The sequence below is a fragment of the Amaranthus tricolor genome, chromosome 10 (genome assembly GCF_026212465.1).
Source record: "Amaranthus tricolor cultivar Red isolate AtriRed21 chromosome 10, ASM2621246v1, whole genome shotgun sequence".
Lineage (NCBI taxonomy): Eukaryota > Viridiplantae > Streptophyta > Magnoliopsida > Caryophyllales > Amaranthaceae > Amaranthus > Amaranthus tricolor.
The window spans coordinates 24,883,912-24,909,828 of NC_080056.1; the positions used below are offsets into that span (position 1 = coordinate 24,883,912).

Here is a 25,917-nt window from a genome sequence, read left to right on the forward strand (position 1 = left end):
ATGAAATGATGAGCAAACACTACTCAGCAGTGCACTTTTATTCATTGTTTACAAACAACAAATGTCGTTCTTTTTGTTTAGTCCAATGTCAATACCATTGAAAATGACATTTACAGGAAATTACCACTAAAACATCTGATGCCTAATGGTTGGGATATTAGTGAAACTGCAAACATAACATAGAGTAGGTGCTTCTAAATCTTGAACTTCAGGATAGGGACAATTTCGCTAGGGTTAGTGCCAATACTTTTACACCATTTGTTAGATCTTCAGGAGCTGCATACTCTTCAGGTTTATGACTATATCCTGCAAATTAACAACAGTTAAAATGGTCATTTGAAAATGTACAACAGGCTCAAGGATGCATTCAATAACAATGCTATAGATTAGTCTATGCAATGAATTTAACAGTTATTTCCATATCTAATCCTATAATTGCATGTTTTGAGGGGAATGTTTATTTGGCATATTTTATCGAAAGGAGAGATTTTAGAAGATGGTAGAGCAGGATTGTACCTTTATAACATGGAATGAAAATCATCCCCATCGGAGATACCCTGAAACAGAGTTGAGTGCACAGTTCACTTGCGTAGTCGATAAAAGATGATTGTAAAATGTAGAAAAAGCCCAAAATTTGACAAAGAATATGTATGATTCATCAATTTAATACACATTCAATCATGCTAAAAGTTCAATATGACAATTACGCAGCAAAAGCACAACTCACCTAGCCATAAACAGGGAATCGTGGTATGCTCTGCTAACCATCAGTTTGTATTTCAACTTTAGCTCAAGGGATGAAGCTTCCATGGCCCTGATTATTTCTCTGTCAGAAAGAGCTGGTGGATCTTTATTTACAATGTCAAATCCCGAAAGCTTAACCTTTCGTTTCTTGGCTATATCAACAGCGGATTCATGGATTTTCTCAACAACCATGTTTCTTCTTGTTTCGTCAATGTCACGTGTGTCTGTCAACAGCCAAATAAACAGTTTACTATGGGCAATATGATTCTGTCTAATGCCTATCCGAACAGAACATGGTCAAATGGATAATCATTAGGGAACTGGAATTTGTAGATCTTCAATAAATCAATAATGTTAGTACCTATTTCCAAGTGCGCTTTGCTCGGGATGCTGTTGACAGCTCTGGGATGCAAGTCGAGAATACCTTGTACAAAGGTAAGATGTAATTATCAATTAAATAGGGTAAATAAATTTATGTTATTGCTTAGAAACAACGAAATAAAGTGTTGCTTAATGTCGTACCAACAGTGCCAACAGTGTCGATAGACCCAGAGTCTAAAACATGCTTTTCAACCGCCAATGCTAATTCAGCAGCAGCTAATCCTGCATCATTTCTGCTAAAACAAAACAAAACTAAATGTAAGTGACATATAATAGGAAAAGTGCAGCAAATATACCATATCTCATGTGAAGAAAAATAAGTAAGCAGGAAAATAACGAAAGAATAGTTTGAAATCCTAGAAAGGAAGAATTGAATTAATGAATTTCATAAATGTGACTGGCTAAAATTTATATAAGTCTAATGGTTATTTGTCTCTGTTCTAGTAAACGATAGCGTTCATTACAGAGCAAAAACAAGGCCGCATCACATCAGTCGCACCGCAAATTTTATTTTATTTTTTTTTGAAAAACTCCTAACTGATATTTACCGTGTTGCAAAGGTGTAAAAACTCACCTTTTGATTTGTCTCGAGGGATATCTCATGCTTTTGACCGATATTTAACGTTATGGTATCCACATTTTTGGATACTAAAATCATTAGTCTTTTAACCTGTTTGGACTATGCAGTGCATTGGTTCATGGATATATCATGTTTTTGCGTCTCATGTTTTTGCGCGATTGCGACGTTGACCACATTTTTCGATAAATATACAGCATGCGTACTAAAGTGATTAGTCTTTTCACCTGTTTGGCATCAAGACAGCACCTGCATGGCCTCCTTCTCCTTCAAAATCCACTTTCAAACTTGCAGGTGCAGCAATGGCAGTTACAACACCAATAGGAATTCCTGAAAATTTGGAATCTCATATTTCATGTCTAGTTCTATGAGGGAATTAACGTTTCAAAATAAAGGTTCACCTTCAGCTTCCAAAATAGGCCCCTGCTCTATATGCAACTCCACAAATCCAGAGTAAGTTCCATTTTTCAGACGGATTGTGGACAGATCATCATTATCTCTAGCATAACCAGCAGATTTTGCAGCATCAAAAAAAGATACATTCTCACTATCAAATGTATTCTTCAGAGTTTTTTCAAGGATTTCACTTCCTGCTATCAAGCGGCTACACATTTGTAACAATACTAAGGTCAGAACCTCCAAAGGGCTCATAGAATAAAAAAAATACTTGTCTGCGGATAGTAACACAAGGCCAATGCAGATTAAGTTTTAGAAAGAAGCTATACCTTCCCAAGCAGCTGATTCCAAATCTTGTAGGCTCTTCTGATGTGAACATAATGACCTCCAAAGACCGTTTTGGTTTAAATCCAGCCCTGCAAGTCGAGGCTCAGTATTTCCTTAGGTTTCTAGCTGCTCAACTATCATAACGTGAAATAAAAAAGCTTTGAGGAAAGGAAAAGGGGATGTTGTGCTCAAAGAAACAACTATTATGAAAACTTAACCAATCAATTATTGCTAAGCGGTGAAAGAGAAGGAATCAATCAGGAACTTGATACAAATTTTTGTGTTTGCGAAGGATAGATACGGTTTGTTTCTGTGAATACTAAAGATGTTGAAGTGCATGATTTCCTAATCGCATAAATATCAAAGGGATAAAAATTTGTATTAGTCCTTTTGGTTTTCCATGTATTTTTTGATGTAAATTTAATGTTGCTAATTTTTTATTCACTAAATAAAAATGTGCAAAAAGTTTGTAATCCTATTGTTTTTTGACGATTTTTCTATGACAATAAGTAAACCTTATGGTTATTGTACTTGATATTGTTTGTAGGTAATAAAAATGTTTATCACTGCAGGTGTAGAACTATTAGAGGCATTGAGTGTCCTGAAAAATTAAGTTAAAAAACATTAATTTTAACTCAGGAAAAATGCAAGATGAGGGAACACCACAAACACCAACACGTGCTCAAGTATATATGAGGTAACCTAAGGTAGAAACTTCCCAGTGAATCACCTATCAAAACCTTCATTTCTGAAACTACCCGCAAATGCTTTTTTTGTTTTACAAGTCCAAAACGATGTAAAATACCATAAGCCTTTCTTTTTGTTTTTTTCTATCTTTTCATTTTGGTTAAGTTCTTTTGATACCTTTTTATACTCGTACCATTTTTTGATGTAAAATAAAATTGCACTTTCGTTTCCTACGTTTTCAAAACTCTAAATTTAATGTTTCTTGCTTTCGTTCCATTTTTCATTTCAAATCGAATTTCGTTTCGAGTAACATTGATATTTTGGAGTCAATTAAACATACTTTTTCAGCACATTAACAGCTTCTATCGCACCTAGGACACCAATAACTCCATCATACTTGCCAGAATACGGTATAGCGTCAATGTGTGATCCAGTTCCAACAGCAGCAAGTTCTGGTTCAAAACCATCCCTATTAAAGAAAGAGATCAGATACATTCTGTTATATATTCTGAGCAACATGCCAATAAGTTCTGGTTCTCACCATGAAATGAAGACAATAAGCCATCAAGTCACAGGCTACAGAGTAATTCACAACTGAACAGACAGGTAAAACAGAAGGGGGGTTGAAGCTATAAATCTGAGCAATACCAATTTCCAAACCAAAACATTGGTGTCTCTCAGAAGCTGTTGATCATTGCAGAAGCTACACTGAATCAAAAATTATACTAAAAATGGAAGAAATAACAGATTGCTTGACAAAAAAATATTTAGAGGTTTGCAATACTTCCAGTCGTTGAAAGGGATATCTCAAGTTTGAACAGAAATTCGTAGCAGTGAGGCATTATGGAGAGAACAGTACAAAAAACTACAAAAAGATTCAACAACGTACCATCGACCAAATATGTTTCCAATGGTGTCCTCCCTGACTGAAAGGCCAGCAAGTCCCATTAAGTTTTTAATGTACCTGCAGGGAGAATAAAAGTTCAAGCACATTAGCTACTTTTACCATTCTATGAGGTGATGTAAATGTGTAAACATGTGGGCTGTAGCTGCCAAAATGCTAAAAGGCTACAAACCTAATACTGCTTAATGTAACAGTAAGCAAAACCAACTACATTGTCTTTGGTAGAACTCCGGTCAATCAAAAAAGTGTTGCAAACAAGAATGTGTTGATCAAAGATGGTCTTCATAAAAAATCACGAGACGAAATTAACACGGTCATATTTTAGGTCAACTAGAAAAGTGGAAGATTGAAACTTTGAGAAAATAAAAGTCAGGAATGACATGAAGAACTGGGATTCGAAGGAGCATATAACAATAGATAGAAATGAACGGAGGAGAATGGAAATTAGTATTAAAGATAGGCCAAAAATGACCACTAACATTGATTTTGTTAGTTGTAGAATAGTATTGAAGATACAATAGAATAATATAAAATTTTTGATAGTGACTATTTGTCACGTTAATTTATTTTGGTGTATGTGGTTGATCCCAATTACAGGGTTAAAGTTTTGGCATTGTTGTGTTGAACTTAATACTGGCAACGGAGATATGCAATCATGTTTAGATAGCCACAATTTCATAGAGTAATAGTTTTTTTACCCTCACACTTACACTTCGAGAATTTCTAGAATGTAAGATTTTAATCACTGCTCCTTAACATACCACACAAACATTGGTCAAGGTATATGTTATTTGTAACACTTTTTTCATTCATAAATTTCAACAAACAAGGTGAAAACATACTTCCACAATCTGTTCAAGAAACCACAATCAAAAGTATTATCTCAAGTGCCATTCTTTCAAGGATAACAAAAGGAATTATTAGTCTAGTTGCCCATTGAAATATAAATGAGTTTGTAATGAACTGGAATAGTCGGCCTATTGATATACCATGAAAATATACAATGGAAATGTAGAGTTTATGGATGTAATTAATAGAACAAGATATTGCAAGCTTTCGAGAGGTTGGCACTCTATCAAGAATGAGTTAAGAACTCGGCCAAAAAATAAATAATGTATACAATATTTCTCATATGTTTCTCTATTCCACATACTTATTTATACTAGTTTCCCCATTATAGAATACACACTAGCTAACTAAATAACTAACTCATACTAAAACACCCATGATACCCCTATATCTAATATATGACAGAATTATCTACTTGACTTGTATGAAGCTTTGTCTTTTTTCACCCAAGTTAAAGCTAGCCAATTAGAGGAATAGAATTTGCTACACAAACTAAAGAAAGCTCATGCAATTTTTTTAAGATCACTACAAAGAAACCTAGGTATATTATTGTCACATTCATAGAAATGTATGTTAGTAGCAAAGACTAGATAATAGCTTCACTCTGTTGGATATTTAGAGTATAAAAGGTATAAAAGTTTAAGTACGCTAACTATATGTAAGTATAAGTATAATTAGTGAAAGACCCCATGGCAAAGTAAGGACAAAAGGGTATTTCCTAAGTACTAAGTTAACTCAAAAACAAAGCAAATAATCGGAAGGAGACAGAACCAAAAGCCGAGTCGGGTTTTGGTTTGAAGGGCAAAAGCCGAATCAGCTTTATATGTTGGAAAAGTCTTCGAGGCACCACTAAAAGCTGACACGGCTTTAGAGGATTCCATGAAAAAGCCAAGTCCGCTTTTCCCTTTAGAAATTACGTTTATTCCATAATCTGTCGATTCGGCTTTAGGTTGGGTTAAGGGAAAGTCGATTCGGCTTTTGACTTTGGAAACCACAGATCGTGGGTTTTTGCCTTGGGTTTTTGGCGGTTATTTTTACTTCAGCCTTAAGTAACTTCCCTAATCTGTCATTAATAGACAAAGAGGGAGACATGGAGTAAAGATCATGGGCATAGTGGGGTGGTTACTCCTACTCCTATATAGGGAGGTCTAATTCTTAAGTTTTGGCATGCTAATTTCTGTTGTTATTTTACTCTTCCTCCCGTTCTATTTTCTACAAGTTCTTAATAGTGAAGGAAATTAGCTACTTCTTTCCCTTAAATTCTAAGCTTGCTCAATATAATCTCTATTAGTTCACACTGATCAATTATATAGTGATTATAATTGATTGCAAACTATTGTATCTCGAAAGTGTATTCCAAATTTTTTAATCCTAAGCACCAAATAGGCGGAATAATCTTTTAAGAAAACTAGATTGTGCCTCATTTGGTATCAAGTTTTCGTAGACAGTATTGCCTTAAAGAATCTTTGGTTTATGGTTAGTATTATTTCAGGTTATTTAATTCATTTGTAATTTCAATTTCTAGATTTTGTATTAGGTTGCAATGCAATCTCTTCAAGTTTTACATCTATAAAACATATAACACCCTCCACACATCAAATTCAATGACGAGTCACATACCTTCGAGCAGCAACATCCTTGTCGGTATAGAGAACTCTAGTAACTGATGGGGAAGGGGAGTCTGAGAATGTCGCCAGCTCATCCATCTGATAGAAAGTAAATGCAAGAGATCACAATAAGCAAGATATTAATTTAAAAAATCATTGAAGATTTACATAAAAAGCTTATATAGGAGTAGGAGGATAATTAAGCAAGTTTTGTTAACAAGATGAAGTGTACTTATTGCTTATCTCTATGCACTTTTGAAAAATCCATAACTTCACTGTACCAAAATGTGACCATGTAAGATGCAAATGCAGTATGAAATTGAAAGGTAGACTCTTTGGAGTCGCAAAACAAAGGTCAGATGGGAAAACATCTCAGCTTCAATCTTAAAAACCACATTGCCCTCCACTGAATGCACTTGATGCTTATCTTTATTCTCAAAAAGATACACCCTCCGTCTCTAACATATTGCAACAATATACAACGATACAATTGTTAAAAAAGGACTCATCAAATATTTTGTGGATTGATTAAAAGTGAAAGAAAACGAGCAAAGATGTGTGGATAAAAATCAAAGACAATATCTAACATAGAAATGTTTCAAATTTTGGGACGAACGAAAATAGAAAACGTGGCGGTTTTTAAAGGGACAGAGGGCGTAAGCCATAACACACAATGCTACATTAAACTTCATTTAGGCATTGAATTAATTTATTGTAGAAAAGTATTTCTAGAATATTATTTTGATTTTAATTGATTGTGTAAATTATTCCCTTATTATTTTGTTTCCTAGAATAGTTCATAGTTCATGTATAAATAGGACACTAGGTTTTACATAACAATTAATACAAAATCAATATTCACTTGCCAAACACTTTTTTTCAGCATTATTATTTTCTTCATAGTATCAGAGCCGTAAGGTTCAGATTTGGGTTCCGACGATTTTTTTGATTTTCATCATTTACCAAAATTACTTACCTATAAATGGATATCGGAAATCGGTATTCATCACACAACCCTTTGTTGCAACCAAGACGGTTCAACACCAACAAAAGAATTTTTAATTCTAACAAGTATTTTTCGGCGAGACCCACCACAAATGGTGGTTTCATCATCATACCAAAGCCGATACTCAAAAATTGTCAAATCAAACTCTTAATTATTACCCGAAAACAGCCTGCTCTAGTACATTTTCAGAGGATTTTCAAGCTCGGTTTCACATGTTCGAACTCAACAAAATATAAAACCCACCGTAACAGCCACTAGTGGCGGGCCACCACCAAGGCTCCGGTACTACGAACGGGCGGCATGGCCTGCCTAGCGTCTGCTACTTCACATGGACACCATTTCCATGTATCAGTTGCTATGTCAGAGACTAATGGAAGTGAGGCTCAAGGATTTTAAAGAATGAAGGGAGAGAGAGAGAAAAAATTGGAAAATGGAATCAATTTACCCAATTTCCCCTTATATGCGGCTACTAGCTCCTCCTCAAATATTTCAAGTAACCTAACTCAACCCATGGACCTTACCCATTACCATACCCACGACCCACATAATCCCCAAAATACCCATAACCCATAAAAAACATATAACCCACAAAATACCCATCACCCACAAATTACCCATAACCAAAAAATAACAAGCCCAATTTGGGTTTATTATGTAAACCTTATCCCGTCTCTTGGATATTTGATTGTGGGGCAACGGACACCATGACTTATGATCCGTCTGATATTATTTCTTTTAAACCCACCAGTCGAACCCACATTCAAACAGCTAATGGGGAGTGCATTAGTGTTACTAAAGCCGGGACTGTTGATATTTCTCCTTCGATTCACTTAAAAAATTGTCTCTTAATCCCTAGTTTATCCCATAAATTGTTATCAGTTAGTCAATTGACTAAAGAACTTAATTGCACTCCTCTATTGACTTCGGATGGTTGTACTGTGCAGGATGCTCATACTGGAAAAATCATTGGACGTGGTACTGAAAGAGGAGATTTATACTATGTGGATGAGACGACTCAACAAAGTCAAGCTAAGCTTACTCGTGGGTCCCCTGTTCATCAACTCTGGACATGGCACCGACGCTTGGGTCATCCCTTTCTACCTTACTTTAAGCATTTATTCCCTTCCCTTAAAAGCACTGTTATGTCCTTAGATTGTGAATCTTGTGACTTGGCAAAAAGCCATAAACACTCCTATTTGCATATTGTTTCTCGTTCTACTAGTCCATTTTCTTTGATACATTCTGATGTGTGGGGACCTGCTCCTTTTTCTGCTACCCATAATTTTTTTATTATGTTCTATTTGTGGATGATCGTACTCGTATGAGTTGGGTGTATTTTTTGATATACAAATCTGAAGTTTTTTCGGTTTTTGTTACATTTTTTAATATGCTTCAAACTCAATTTCATGCTAAACCACAAATACTACGTTCTGATAATGGGGGTGAATACATTAACTCAAGCATAAAACAATTTCTTTCGGACCATGAGATGATCCACCAAACTTCTTGCCTTGACACACCACAACAAAATGAGATTGCAGAATGCAAACATCGCACCTTACTTGAAATTACTCGAGCTATTCTGATAGAGTCTCATGCTCCGGCTTCTTTTTGGCCTGAAGCAATTGCTACAACTACTTATCTCACCAACCGTCTTCCGTCCAAACCCTTACAATACAAAACTCCCCTTGAATCCTTGGGATCTTTTGTCTCTCTTCACTCTTCTTATTCCTTACCACCTCGTATCTTTGGGTGTGTTGTTTATGTTCATCTTCCCAATCAAAAGAGAACCAAACTTGAACCTCGGGCAATTAAGTGTGTTTTTCTTGGCTAGGGGGTAAATCAAAAGGGATATCGATGTTTTGACCCTCTACAAAACCGGATGTATACCACCATGGATTGTGACTTCTTTGAAAAATCCTACTACTATACCTAGCCTGATCCTCAGGAGGAGACAGTTAGTGATGACCTGAGCTGGCTAATATACCCAGTTTTGATTTATCCAGGCCCAAAAGAGCAGGTAGGCAAGACTAGCGATGTTATTTCTGAAGTCATAGTATCTCCTCTTTAGCCCACCACTCCAGTCATGTCTATTGAGCATCCTGAGCCGCAAGAGTTAATTTCTGATGCCCCTCAAGTGATTGATAGTAACTCTGATGATGTTGTCGATGTAGATGTTGTCGATGTAGATATACCAAACAGGTATGAGTTACCACCTAGAAGCACAAGAGGAATCCCACCAAGGAGATATGATCCTAAATTTGAGGCACAAAGATCTAGATATCCAATTAGTGGAGAGAGCAATGGAACTCTCTCCTCTTTAGCTATGGCTTTCAATACTTCTCTTTACTCCAATGATGTGCCTAAAAATGTTGAAGAAGCTCTCCAGGACCCAAAGTGGAAGAAGGCAATGGAAGAAGAAATTTCTGCTCTTAAAAGGAATGAAAGAATGAAAGGAATGAAACATGGGTGTACTCAATCAAGTAGCTAGCTGATGAAAAAATTGAGAGGTACAAAGCCAGATTAGTAGCACAAGGGTACACTCAGACATATGGCCAGATTAGTAGCACAAGGGTACACTCAGACATATGGGATGGATTATTCTGAAACTTTCTCACTAGTGGCTAAAATCAACACAATCCGGGTCTTATTCTCAATAGATGCGAACAAAGATTGGCCACTATAGCAGTTCGATGTGAAGAATGCGTTTTTACATGGGAAGATAGAGGAAGAGGTGTATATGAAAGCTCCCCTAGGCTTTTCTAGTGACTTTACTCTAGGAGAAGGGTGTAATGGCCTAAAACAATCTCCAAGGGCATGGTTTGGGAGATTCATTGCAACTATGACGAAGTTTGGTTATAAATAAAGCAACTCTGACCATACTTTATTTCTTAAGAGACAAAAGAATCATATCACGTGCCTAATAATCTATGTGGATGATATGATCATTACCGGGGATGATAAAGAAGAAATTGGTGCCCTCAAAGAGCAACTGTCTCGAGAATTAGAGATGAAAGACTTAAGGCAACCGAAGTACTTTCTTGGCATTGAAGTATTGAGATCAAGAGGAGGCATCTTTATTAGTCAACGGAAGTATATTCTTGACCTGCTAGCTGAGACGGGTATGCTCGATTGTAAACCTGCAGAGACACCAATTATAGCCAATCATGGCCTACGGATGATCAAAGGAGAGAAATTGGCAGACAGAGGGCAGTATTAGATAATGGTAGGGAAACTTATCTATCTTTCTCACACACGGCCAAACATTGCATATGCAGTTGGAGTAGTGAGCAGGTTTATGCATCAACAACAGATACATCACATGACAGCAGTCATAAGGATCCTAAGGTACCTGAAGGATACAAGTTGCAGTGGCATTCTATTCAGGAAAAATAATCACTTAGATGTTCTGGCCTATACTGATACAGACTAGGCAGGTGATCGAGATGATAGGAGATCTACTTCTGGGTACTTTACTTTTATTGGGGGAAACCTTGTTACATGGAGAAGTAAGAAAAAAAAGGTTGTTGCCTTGTCAAATGCTGAAGCAGAATTTCGTGGTATTGCGAAAGGGATAACTGAAGTTATATGGCTAAAGAAGCTCCTAAGTGAACTACACTTCCCGCAGAAGAAGGCTTGCAAATTGTTTTGTGATAATAAAGAAGCAATTAGTATCTCTGAAAACCCGGTTCAACATGATCAAACCAAACATGTAGAGATTGATAGACACTTCATAAAAGAGAAACTGGAGAAGAAAATTATAAGTCTTCCTTTTGTGAGATCCAAGGATCAACTAGCTGATATTCTTACACAGGCAGTGACATCAGAAGCTTTTGAACAAATATTGAGCATGTTAGGTATTGGTGACCTGAAGACCTAACTTGAGGGGAGCGTAGAAAAGTATTTCTAGAATATTATTTTGATTGTAATTTATTGTGTAAATTATTCCCTTATTAGTTTGTTTCCTAGAATAGTTCATAGTTCATGTATAAATAGGACACTAGGTTTTACATAACAATTAATTCAAAATCAGTATTCACTTGTCAAACGCTTTATTTTCCGCACTATTATTTTCTTCATTTATAGTTTAACTTTATGCTGAAAAATCTGCAACAGATCATTATTTGATATCCCATCAAACAACCCTTTAATTTGAACAAATAACATTCAATATAATGAGTAGTACAATCTTTACTTCATACTTCTATAATATAATTGAAGCATACTACTGATTTCAATCATGGCATGAAAGAGATAATCTAAAGTCCACTTTAAAACCCTCAAAAATGCGTACAAAATCAGGTTTCAGCAATCAATAATATAAAATCATAAAGAAATAAAATCCAAAAAAAGAGTGAATTAAAGAGTAAAGACCTGTTTTTGGAGGGAATGAATATCAACAGAGAGTGAGAAAAATAAATCATGATTGAGTTCGGAAGATGGCGATGGGTATCCAGAAAATTGGTGCATAGTTTTGATTGTTGGGTCTACATCTTCGGCAACTGAAACAATAATGGAGAGATAGAAGCAGCAGCAAAGTAGCAGAAGCGATACAATTAAGTGGGATTGAGTTGGTAGCATCTTTGCAGCGTTGTTTGTTGATTTACAGCTTCAGACTTATTTATATCGGAAACATCGTAAGTGAAAGAAAATTAGAGAACATATGATAAGAATTTTTTTAAATTAATTAAAATACAAATGTTTTGGACATAATAAAAGATTTAAGACTGCCATGCCGATTTCTCAAACACACGAATTACAATATCAAATAGTGTTATCGTACATTGATGCGTCTCCGGAAAGTGGTCAACATTTGTATTTTGTTAGAGAAAATGGGAGTCTACATCTGTAATAATGGGAAATGGGTAATGGTAAGCGGTAAATATTGCTATCTTTTCATTAGATTTGCAAAAAAAATGGATAATTTTTAAGAAAGAGGTAATTAGTTGTGTGGATGAAGTAAAAGGGGTTTAAAATGTATATATGGGATTAAAAGAAAGTGATAGACTATTGTCCAAAAATAGAAATGATTTAAATTAACTGGGATCGACCAAGGTGAAAAATACTGCAAATTCAATGAGACGAAGGGAGTACTAAATAATAAGAGAGTGCTTTGCAAATTGAAATTATTATTGGGTCTCTTTGAATTATAGGCAAATAGAAAAGAGATATTTTTAAAAAAAATTAAATATGTCCTCCGATTTTTATTACTTGCACAAAGACAACTTTTACGCAGTCCAATGCGTTCGTCGAATTGTTTTTATCTGGAGTTATACACAACTAGAAGTTATAAAAATTTGATATTATGAAAATATGCGACGAGACGAATAAAAAAAGATCTCACATGACTTTGTTTTTTTCTCGTATAATAACCACAATATGTAAAACACCATAGAGTGATGAATAGTGCTAAATTGGCTTTGGGTGCAAGTAATAAAAATCGGAGGAAGTACTTTTTATATTCTATGAAACTTATGTTGGAAAATAACACACTTGTGATGTCATATCGTAAAATTAAAGAGATATTGACTATCATATATTCTTGATAGGCTAGTCCTCCTAATACCGATTGGATTTAGGATGAAGCCTAATCAAATTTGTGTGCAACCAACTCTCCTCTTATGCAGGTCTTCTTATGTACAAGCCGATAATAAATTCATCAAAAAAAGTCTTTCAATTCTTTCTTGGTATCAGAGCCCTAGTTGAATTTTTCGATGACCATTCCCACCATTTAGTATCGATTACCAAATAGGTTGTAAGTGGTCTAATTTGATATATCTAGCAATCAGTGGGTAAGGCAGGCTCAACCACATCATTGCCTTCCAACCAAACACTGAACATCCAGAACACACAAGATGGGCTCAGCGAGATTCAATTGTAATCTCATGGATAATGCTATGAAAGAATCGAACAAAGGGGAGCAGAAGGAAAAGCGTGTACCGGTGGTTCAATAGGTGGAAAAGAACTATATTTTGATAGCAATAATAGTTGTATCATAGCAGTTTTAATGAGGGGACAACAAGGACTGGTTCTTTGATTAGAAGAAATATGTTATTCAGATAGTAATAACAGTGGTATCAACAGTTTTAGTGAAGCGTTAAGGTCAACAACAACCGACATCACAACTGTCCATTTCAATGCATGTGTACCGTCAAAATCAGGTTATCATACCTCTTTCTTTCCTTCAAACCCTATTTACAACGAATAAGGAAAACAAAACCCTAGCCTATATTTTCCATTGGGATGGAAAAATGAGAAAATTTGAACAAAATAAGCAAAAATGTATTAAAGAATCTCAAAATAAGTATGGCGGAAACTTAATTCCCAAGATTAATCTCCAAACCTAGGTTAGGAGGTTGTTCGCTGTCACTGATAGCGAGCGATTTCTAAGCTGACTTTTTAACTTTGTTTAAGTTATCTCCCGCTGTAACTAACAGCGGGCTATGTACAAAGAAAAAATTTGATTAAGGTATATGGGAAAAACAATCGTCCGCTGTTAGTAATAGCGAACCATTACACATGCAAAAAGTCAACAAAGTCAAAAAAAAAGTCAAAAAAAGTCAACGCAATTGCCCCCAAGTGAATGACAAAAACTCAAGATTGTAGGATGAAGCTTCCTTGTTTCGCAAGATTATGTTGAGGCGTGACATATATATATATATATATATATATATATATATATATATATATATATATATATATATATATATATATATTATATATATATATATATATATATATATATATATATACATATATATATATATATACATATATATATATATATTATATATATATATATATATATATATATATATATATATATATATATATATATATATATATATATATGAGTGTGTGTGCGTGTGTGTGTATATATATATACATATATGTGTGTGTGTGTGTGTATATATATATATATATATATATATATATATATATATATATATATATATGTATATATATATTTTCTGACTATGTGGCTTATATTATTGAAGTTTTTATGGATGATTTTACTGTTTATAGCGATTCATTTGATCAATGTTTAGAAAATTTAGACTTAGTTCTTAAAAGATGTATTAAGACTAATCTTATGTTAAATTATGAAAAATATCACTTTATGGTGGAACAAGGTATAGTCTTAGGACATGTAGTTTCTTCTAAAGGAATAGAAGTTGATAAAGCAAAAATTGAGGTTATACAATCTTTACCTTATCTATCTTGTGTTAAAGATATTAGATCTTTTTTAGGGCATGCTTGTTTTTACAAAAGATTTATTATGAATTTTTCTAAAATTGCCCAACCATATGTAGGCTCTTAAGGAAAGATGTTCCATTTGTATTTGATGATAAGTGTAAGGAAGCCTTTGATTGCCTTCAAGAAAAATTAGTACCTCACCAATCTTACAACCTCCTAATTGGGAATAACCTTTTGAATTAATGTGTGATGCAAGTGACAAAGTAATAGGAGTTATTTTAGGACAGAAAGTAGGACGAGATTCTCATTTGATTTATTATGCTTCTCGTACTTTAGATGACGTACCATGTAACTATATAACAACTGAAAAAGAACTTTATTCTATTGTATTTGGACTTGAAAATTTACGTTCTTATCTTTTAGGTGTTAAAGTAATAATTTATTCGGATCATGCTGCACTTAGAGATTTATTTAAAAAGAAAGAATCTAAACCTAGGCATATTAGGTGGGTTCTATTATTACAAGAATTTAATCTAGAAATTAGAGATAAATTAGGAAAGGAGAATTTAATTGCTGATCATTTAAGCAGATTAATTCTAGATAATAATTTATCTTCTCCTTTAAGTGATGTTTTTCCAGATGAGCATCTGTATGTTTTGCATGGAGAAACTTCCATGGTATGCAGATATTGTTAATTATATTGTAACAAAAAGATTACTAGAGAATTTATCACGTGCTCGAAAATATAAATTAAGGCATGAGTCTAAGTTTTATATTTGGGATGACCCTTACCTATTAAAGATCTATTCAGACCAAGTGTTGAGACGTTGTGTGCCTGATAATGAGATTAAGTCAATTTTGAGTTTTTGTCATTCACTTGAATGTGGTGGACATTTTAGTGGCCAAAGAATGACACATAAGGTATTAGAAAGTGGATTTTATTGGCCTACTTTGAATAAGGATGCACATCTTTTTATGAAAACATGTAAAAGATGTCAAATGACTAGAAATATATCTAAAAGAGATTAAATTCCCTTACACTCTATTATAGTGGTTGAAATATTTGATGTTTGGGGTATAGATTTTATGGGTCCATTTTCTCAGTCTAATGGTAACATTTACATTCTTTTAGCTATTGACTATGTCTCTTAATGGGTAGAAGCAAAAGCTACTCGTATAGATGATGCTAAAGTTGTGGTGGAGTTTATAAGATCACAAATATTTAATAGATTTGGAGTACCTAAGGCTATTATATGTGATAGAGGAACCCATTTTTGTAATAATGTAATGGAATCCGTGCTTAAGAAATATCATGTAACTCATAGGATTTCAACAGCCTACCATTCCCAAACAAGTAGACAAGCAGAAATTTCTAATAGGGAAATAAAATGTATTTTGGAGAAAGTAGTGAATCTTAATAGGAAAGATTGGAGTTATAGACTTGGAGATGCACTATGGGCTTACAGAACAGCATATAAAACACCATTTGGTATGTCACCATATAGACTTGTTTTTGGTAAATCTTGTCATCTCCCAGTAGAATTAGAACATAAAGCATTTTGGGGCGATTAAGAAGTGTAATTTAGACTTACATAGTGCAGGTACACATCGAAAACTACAAATTCAAGAATAAAAAAATATAAGAAACAAAGCCTATGAAAACGCAATGATTGACAAAGAAAAGTCTAAATTATATCATGATAAAATGTTAGTTAAAAAAAGATTTTCATGTTGGTGACAAAGTTCTTCTTTACCAATCTAGATTAAGATTATTTCCAGGAAAATTAAGGTCCAGATGGATAGGACCTTATGAAGTTACTAATATTTATAATCATGGTGCAATAGAAATTAAAGATTTACAGGATGGAAAGATTTCAAAGTAAATGGTCACCGACTCAAGCTATTTTATGAAGGATTTGATTGTCGTTGGATTCATATTCAGATTTTAAAGATGCCAGTTTACGAAGTCTAGCCATAGACAGTAAAATAGAGGCGCTTCTTGTGAGGCAACCCAAGGGAAGTATTTTATCGTTTTTAAATTCTATTTTTATATTCAGTATTAGGTATATTTAGATTAATCTTTCAATTTTCTTTCTACATAAAAATAAACAAATAAATAAAGGTGTTACATTGAGGAAAATGTAAGATTTACGTGTGGGGGGAAGGTATCAAACTCCTCCTATAAATTTTTTTTAATATAATAGTATGACTTTTTGACTTGTAAATAAATTAATTCTAAGAATATTTATTGAAATAGACTATATTTAATAAAGCTTAATTATAAGTTTATTAAGCTGATTGAGGTTATTAAGTGAGTTAATTCGAGTAATAATATTATTATTTTGATGATATTGACTCAAGTATTTCATTTGTTAACATTTTCAAAAAAAAGAGGTATATTTTATTTAATGTATAAAATTCGTATAAAGAATACTTCAATAAAAGTGTATTTTGATTATATTTTATTAATTGATTACTATCTTATCTTTATAAAAATAAATTTAAATAAAATATTGAAAAATAAATTCCTAAATGCAATCCTTATTCATATTACCAATTACTTATTTCAAAAATCGTCTATTACACCCTTACAGCATGTCTTATATAAGACTTTCTTACGATGAGACGGCTTTAATAGAATTTAATGGGTCAAAGCTAAAAATAAACCCCTTTTACCATCAATAAACCGACACACCTCTTCCCTCACATTGAAATCCAACCGACACACCCATTCCCTTCTCTTCATCCTCTACTCTTTCCTTCTCTCTCTCCCCATACTCATGCGCACCACCAGCCGCACCACCAGCCGCACAACCCTCCCCCACGAACAACCACGAGCAACAGGGGCTGCGCGGTCTCTTCCACGCAGCAGAGCAGGCCACGTGTACCCTCACAACAGTCGGTTGTCCCTAGTGCCACCACTCCTTCCCTTGGTCCACCACCACCACAACAACCACTTACAATCTTACCTTAAGTTGAAAGGTCCTTCAATGGTGATTGAGGTAATCCACAAACTATTCTATTTTAGTATTAATTGAATGTTTTAAAGTAGTTTGGTATTTGTGGATTCAATTTGGGGTTTTTAAATCAAATTTAAGCATCAACTTGAATTTAATTAGAGTATATGAGTTTAATTAGTAATTGGGTTCTTGCTAGTGTTAATTAGTATTGGTTATTTGGGTTATTTGATTTCTAGTATAAAACTTGGTATTGTGGATTTTGAAATTTCAGTTTCGAAACTAAACTTTCTGTTTTGGCTATTTTGGGAATGGTTCTGATTGTTTTTGGGTTCTTATATCACTTGAGATTTGTAGAACTTTGAGTCGCGGTCGTGTGGGCACTTGAATCACCCCGAGATGAGTTCGTATGAGGAAGTTATGTCCAAAATACTAGTAGACTGTCATAAAGATCGACAATGAGGTTCCGTTTTGTCCTGTCCGAATTTGTGTTGCTGTTTTTGAAATAGTTAGAGTCGTTTTGGGGTTTTGGTGTCTGCATGAGATTTGTAGAGCTTCGAGTCGCAATCACGAGGGCACTTGAATCGCTCCAAAATGAGCTTATACGAGAGAGTTATGTTCAAAATAGTGAAATACTAGCAGGGCTGTCTTGAAAATCCATAATGAATCTTCTGTTTCGGCTATTTTGGGATCGTTATAATTGTTTCTGGGTATTAGTGTCTGAATAAGAATAGTAGTGCTCTGAGTAATGGTCGCGTAGCCACTTAAATCGTCTCATTTGGTTTCCGTATGAGTGAGTTATGCCTGTTTTAGTAAGAGGTGTTCTAAAACCATTACGGGATTCCTAATTTGGGATCAAGAGATACGGAAATTAATTGGATAATTAAATATTTTTGGATGAAGTATTAGATTCTGTTGAGACTTGTTGATTGTAGGAAGAACAATGACCTTTGTGTTTAATCAAATACATTCTAATAGATTAAGGGTCTTGGTGTAACCTTAAATCCTTGTGAATCTTGATATGTAAGTATGAGATGGATGGACATTGAATTTACGAAATTGGTGGAACATGGTTGTTTATAAGAAAGTATTGGGTAATTGATATTCTTGAATCGACTGTGATATTTTAAAGGTTAGAATGCTAGCATAACTCTTGGTTAAGCTGCGGTCTTAGGAGGAGATGTAATAAGTTACATGTTAGTATAGTAGTATCGAACGCTCTCTAGTGATGTTGTGATCTTGTTATGCTCCAGGAGACGATATCATCGAAGAATCCTTCTGGTTGATAGCTGGATTCGTTACCTTAAAGTGACATCGTCAGTGAGTAGTAACAGTCCCTTAAAGGGTCTGGCCAGACTACTTTTTGGTGTAAAACAGTTTTATCAAAGTTCTTTTGAATTGGAAATTGTTGAGACAATTGTTGTTGTGAATGTTTATGCTGATATTATGATATGGTCAATGGATCGGGCTTGCGAGCTGGTCATTGACGGAGTTGAGGAACATTGTTCCCTGCTCCCTGTTTGAAGCAAATTGTCATTGAGATATTGACTAGCTTCACCCGAGAGTGACATAGCCTTAGAGCTATGGATGAGCCTCTCAACTAGACTCCCTGTGCGCACATAGATCTAGGAAACTGATGTTGCTTTTAAACCTATGATTTGAATTACTGTGTTTTGTTGTTTGGATTGTTACTTCTCATTCAGTTTAATCTGACCTTCTGTTGTTTACATCTTTTAGTTTGAGTATAGATCGGAACCGGTCGGGAACGATGGGTTAACGGTGTTGAATAGCGTTCCAAGGATGTATATTGAGCTGAGCACGTAGGAATTTGTAGATTTGTATTAGGATTTTGGATAAATGTAAATTTGTTTTGGCTGTGCTGGTTAAATCGGACTTGTAGAGAATTGTATAATTATCTTGTGTATTAGTTAGATGTTGGTTTTGGGATTTAGCTGAGTTAGTCAAGTTGAAGAGCTTGTGATCCCTTGGCTCGAGTTTTGGAAGTGTGTTTTCAGTTTCTTGGGAAACGAACCCAGTGATGACCCTGTTTACCTAGTCAACGGTAAGTCGGGTTGTTACAGTTGGTATCAGAGCCAAACCGCGACCGTGGCTAATCCTTAGGGTTAGTTTATCTAGCGGGCATATAATCTTGGGAGTAAGGAAAAACGTGACTTGAGGATTTAGATGTTTAAGATAAGAGATAGGAACAGAAGTGAATACGATTATGAAATTAACCTAGGTGTTTGAGTTAGTCTTGTTTTCTTAGAAGTGTAGGATGTGAGGTGCGAGGATTACGGGGTAAAACGGAAAAACGCTCTTAACGATTGATCGTGACGGCAAGAAGATTCAGTTTGACGATGTAGCGTTAGAATTTGTTCTCTGATGATGCCAATGTCCTGTTGCTTATCATAGTTCCTTGTCGATTATCGTTTTAGTAGCTAGAATAGTATGCCCTAAAATTGTGAATCGTGTCACCTTGTTGCTAGCCCTTTCCTATCAGCTTTTGTTTGTCGATCCATGATTATGATTATAGTTTAGTGCACGAAAGCACGGATATATAGTTGTGTAGTATTGATAATGTTTGGGTGCAAGTGAGTTGAACTTTGAAATTTCTATGACATTGTGGGAGAGTTAGTGAAGACAAAGTACTTGAAGCCTTTGTGATAGAAAAGCCTAAGATAACAGCATATGATAATTTTCAAAGCCTAGTGATTGAGTTGCATACGGTGCTCATATGTTGGTGTAAACGATGAACTTTTTAATGTTGTTAGACCATGTCATATATTATAGTTTGTTTGGATAATGGAGCTTATAAATTTATTAGAGTTAATGGAAAATCGTGTGATTATCATTTAGAATGAACAAAGTTTCTTTTGCTGGTTGAAAGAGCAAATATGACATAAGGATGAGATGTCATTCGTTAACTTGAGGTTTTGTTAAGTATAATTGATTATATTAATTGCAACCGTATATGTATGGATCTCAACGTAAGTTACTTTAAGAGGAGCTAGAGTTGTAAATTTTGGTTAACAAAAAGTAAACATCATACATTACAAAAGAAAAAAAAATTTATGTTCAAAACCTTGGATTAAGATAGTTCGAGGAATGAAGTATGTTGGATTGTCGTATAATGGATTAAAGTAGAACTAGTCCCGAGACTTGGCATTTTATTGTTCATCATTGAGGAATATGTTTACTTTAACTAAGTTAAAATTAGAAGTGCCTTTATGAAAGTTTGGATGCATTGAAGTTTGAAATTCAACAACTATTATTTGTTTACGGCAAATCATGTAGAGAAACTTAATTGGGACTAAGTCATCATGAAAGCGAGACCTTTGCTGGAGGGAAAAATTGCATGTCTTAGAGAATTAATGGACTTAGGAGGTAATTGTAGTGCTTTGAGATACTATATTGTGAGGTAGACAAGTAGGAGAGTTTTCGTCTAAAATCAAAGGTATATTCGTTATCTTGGGAGTGTCATACTAAATGTTTGTGTTGGAGTCAGAAATATGAAATAGGAATTTTGGAAGTAGTTATATATTGAGGTGAGATAAGTAACAAATTTATAATCCGAGGAGTAAGATAGTTGTCATTGGATAAGGACAAATAAGCTTTTGGGTGCATTATGTTCTTATTAACAGTTGTGTACATTGGTTGACTATGGTGGCATAGCAATTTTGTGTATAGTAAGTAGTAGCTTATCGACTTGCGTTACCTGCGTCTATTGAGCGAGTGCATGACATGTTCCACGTATCTCAGCTGAGACAACACATCAGAGACGAGTCACACGTTCTTCAGCTCGAACAACTAACTCTTGTTGACACCTAGCAGAACGAGGAGACACTCATCCAGATCCGATCATAGATAGGAAATGCACGATATACGTCGGGGTAGTGTAGCGCTTGTGAAGGCGCTATGGTCTAATCAAGTTACTGAAGAAGCCACGTGGGAGGCAGAAGATGCCATGAAACACGATTATCCCTCGTTGTTTGCTCAAGTATTTCTATGTTTATCGCCTTATAGCTATTGCATCTCCTTAGTCTTAGAAAGTTAAGTTTGAGGACGAACTTCATTCTAAGTTGGGTAGAATGATAAGATTTCGGAATAATACTAAGTTTTAACTATGTTAGGCTTTCAAGTTTTGTTGGTTCACATAGTTAGTACGGGTGATATAGATTCTTTCAGTGCATAGAGTATGAGTAATTGGGTAACATTGCTTTACGACATGTATGTTAGCCGGATATTTGAGTATATACTTGAGACTTAGTTTAACTTCGAGGACGAAGTTCGTTTCAAGTTGGGTAGAATGTAATATTTGAGAAATTACCAATTAAGATGAGTGAATTTAAGAGAATTACTGGTATGAGAATGACCTTAAATATACATAATATAGATATATTCTAAACTTAATTTCTTCTCTCTTTTCCTTTCTTTTAGTTTGATTTTAAAAAAAAACAAACACAAAATAGCGGTCTTCTTGCCTTCTCTTGATTCGAAAATCAGCAATTGCTTTGTTCTTGGTCTCCAATACCGCACATTTCTGGTACAAAGATTTGATTATTATTCACCTTTTAATTTTGTTCTTTTATATTATATTATCTTATCTCAAATCTATTTCTTTTATACTACATTTGTAGATTCATGATTTATTAAACATATAGACTTGTTGTAATAAGAATTGTTGGAATGTTTGATGTTTAGTATTGAATTGGTGGATTTAAAGGTGATGAAATTAATGGAGGGAAATCATCTTTGATGATGAACGATGATTCTCGTAGGCTTGTGAGTATAGTAGTATGGTTATAAATGTTATAATCCGAAGTAAGTTGACAATGATCGAGTCTTGAGTTAATAAAAGTTGATAGAAAAAAAAAATTATTGTGGATATCTTTAATGAATATGAGATTCAATAAATGACTTAAGGTATTCAACTCAAAGTATCTTGGGAATTATAAGTTTTTAATTAAAAATTTAATTGTAATTGGGAAACAACAAGTAAGTTGATGATTTAATATCTCAAACTAAGGATATAAAAAGGTTGAAATGACCTAATATGTAATTAAAGGTAAAAAAAAAAAGATTTTGAAGTAAGGTGGTTGATTTAGAATACATGTGAACGATCATGTAAAGTAAATCAAGGTTGAAGTTTCAAATTTAAAGGGTTGAAGTAATTCAATTGAGGTTAGTTGTGTTACCAATATGTAATTCATCTTATGTGATTATAGGTATAGTATGTCTTGAATCTAAGATGGGGAGTAACTAAAGTTTATTTGATTCTCATCTCACGAAATTTGAGTTATACATTATGACTAAGGATGATCAGAAGAGTATGTATAATTTCGGGGACGAAATTATTTTAAGTTGGGGAGAATGAAATAGACTACATTCAATAAAGCTTAATTCTAAGCTTATTAAGCTGATTAGGGTTATTAAGTGAGTTAATTCGAGTAATAATATTATTATTTTGATGATATTGACTCAAGTATTTCATTTGTTAACATTTTCAAAAAAAAGAGGTATATTTTATTTATTGTATAAAATTCGTATAAAGAATACTTCAATAAAAGTGTATTTTGATTATATTTTATTAATTGATTACTATCTTATCTTTATAAAAATAAATTTAAATAAAATATTGAAAAATAAATTCCTAAATGCAATCCTTATTCATACTACCAATTACTTATTTCAAAAATCGTCTATTACACCCTTACAGCATGTCTTATATAAGACTGTCTTACGATGAGACGGCTTTAATAGAATTTAATAGGACAAAGCTAAAAATAAACCCCTTTTACCATCAACAAACCGACACACCTCTTCCCTCACATTGAAATCCAACCGACACACCCATTCCCTTCTCTTCATCCTCTACTCTTTCCTTCTCTCACTCTCCCCATACTCCTGCGCATCACCAGCCGCACAACCCTCCCCCACGAACAACCACGAGTAACAGGGGCTGCGCGGTCTCTTCCACGCAGCAGAGCAGGCCGCGTGTACCCTCACAATAGTCGGTTGTCCCTAGTGCCGCCACTCCTTCCTTTGGTCCACCACCACCACAACAACCACTTTTAATCTTACCTTAAGTTGAAAGGTCATTCAATGGTGATTGAGGTAATCCACAAACTATTCTATTTTAGTATTAATTGAATGTTTTAAAGTAGTTTGGTATTTGTGGATTCAATTTGGGGTTTTTAAATCAAATTTAAGCATCAACTTGAATTTAATTAGAGTATATGAGTTTAATTAGTAATTGGGTTCTTGCTAGTGTTAATTAGTATTGGTTATTTGGGTTATTTGATTTCTAGTATAAAACTTGGTATAGTGGATTTTGAAATTTCAGTTTCGAAACTGAACTTTCTGTTTTGGCTATTTTGGGAATGGTTCTGATTGTTTTTGGGTTCTTATATCGCTTGAGATTTGTAGAACTTTGAGTCGCGGTCGTGTGGGCACTTGAATCACCCCGAGATGAGTTCGTATGAGGAAGTTATGTCCAAAATACTAGTAGACTGTCATAAAGATCGACAATGAGGTTCCGTTTTGTCCTGTCTGAATTTGTGTTGCTGTTTTTGAAATAGTTAGAGTCGTTTTGGGGTTTTGGTGTCTGCATGAGATTTGTAGAGCTTCGAGTCGCAATCACGAGGGCACTTGAATCGCTCCAAAATGAGTTTATACGAGAGAGTTATGTTCAAAATAGTGAAATACTAGCAGGGCTGTCTTGAAAATCCATAATGAACCTTCTGTTTCGGCTATTTTGGGATCGTTCTAATTGTTTCTGGGTATTAGTGTCTGAATAAGAATAGTAGTGCTCTGAGTAATGGTCGCGTAGCCACTGAAATCGTCTCATTTGGTTTCCGTATGAGTGAGTTATGCGTGTTTTAGTAAGAGGTGTCCTAAAACCATTACGGGATTCCTAATTTGGGATCAAGAGATACGGAAATTAATTGGATAATTAAATATTTTTGGATGAAGTATTAGATCCTTTTGAGACTTGTTGATTGTAGGAAGAACAATGACCTTTGTGTTTAATCAAATACATTCTAATAGATTAAGGGTCTTGGTGTAACCTTAAATCCTTGTGAATCTTGATATGAAAGTATGAGATGGATGGACATTGAATTTACGAAATTGGTGGAACATGGTTGTTTATAAGAAAGTATTGGGTAATTGATATTCTTGAATCAACTGTGAGATTTTAAAGGTTAGAATGCTAGCATAACTCTTGGTTAAGCTGCGGTCTTAGGAGGAGATGTAATAAGTTACATGTTAGTATAGTAGTATCGAACGCTCTCTAGTGATGTTGTGATCTTGTTATGCTCCAGGAGACGATATCATCGAAGAATCCTTCTGGTTGATAGCTGGATTCATTACCTTGAAGCGACATCGTCGGTGAGTAGTAACAGTCCCTTAAAGGGTCTGGCCAGACTACTTTTTGGTGTAAAACAGTTTTATCAAAGGTCTTTTGAATTGGAAATTGTTGAGACAATTGTTGTTTTGAATGTTTATTGTAACGGTCCGGTTTAAGCGACCCGGAAATCCGTATAAAAATACAAATTCCGGTTCATTCTTTGGACTCCAGAGAAAACTTTTCTGTAGGACCGTCAACGTTCCGTCGATAAAGAAATACAGATAAAGCAGAAACAGTTCCAACGTGAAAGATAATAAGTCAACGGAAGTTCTAATGTACAACTCGAGAGCCTAAAGGCCTCTTAACAAAACTAATCGAAATAGCGGAAGCGAAAAGAAAACTACACTATCTCTTGTTATTTAATTACAGAGATTCTGTCTATTCATAATCTAATATAAAAGATAATACATAGTCTTGCTTATTACGGGTTCTACGTCGAGATCTCACTCCAGACCCCACCTGCAATCAACCTACTAGTCGTCGTAAGACAAACCACAGTAGGTTACAAAGAAACAAACCAATACACGTTAGAGACTTCATACAAATATCAACCAGGTTGAAAAACAAGCAATGTGTTCATCATAGCATGCATAGGCTCTAATACATTCATAATTCTGATAATTCCAACTTGTAACGTTGCATGTCCTGTTCAGGTCGTTCAAGTATAAAACCAATCCATTTGGTGGAATACACTTGGGAGAGCTAATCCCAAGGCAACCACCGACCTAAGACGTTGCCCGTCCTGTTCGGGTCGCCAAAGGCTAAAGTATGCATACCCCCATGGTTACCGTAATGATCCAAAACTGCCATGGGAACAATAATTATAATAATCCAACCAATGCGTTAACCCCTTTGGGTAACATAATACATAAATTCT

The 25,917-nt window shown here is 34.5% G+C and overlaps 1 protein-coding gene across 1 annotated transcript; it reads right to left on the reverse strand.

Moving 5' to 3' along the window:
• Positions 1-6: 6 nt before the first annotated feature.
• LOC130825357 (ureidoglycolate hydrolase) lies at positions 7-12,281 on the reverse strand. Its single transcript, XM_057690525.1, has 12 exons — positions 11,853-12,281; positions 6,486-6,571; positions 4,002-4,076; positions 3,453-3,581; positions 2,428-2,514; positions 2,104-2,306; positions 1,930-2,032; positions 1,267-1,358; positions 1,106-1,168; positions 728-968; positions 517-557; positions 7-306 (listed from the first exon to the last, which is right to left on the reverse strand). The coding sequence occupies exons 1-12, from the start codon at positions 12,057-12,059 to the stop codon at positions 209-211; spliced, it is 1,425 nt and encodes a 474-aa protein (XP_057546508.1). The 5' UTR covers positions 12,060-12,281; the 3' UTR covers positions 7-208.
• Between the last annotated feature and the right edge of the window lie 13,636 nt (positions 12,282-25,917).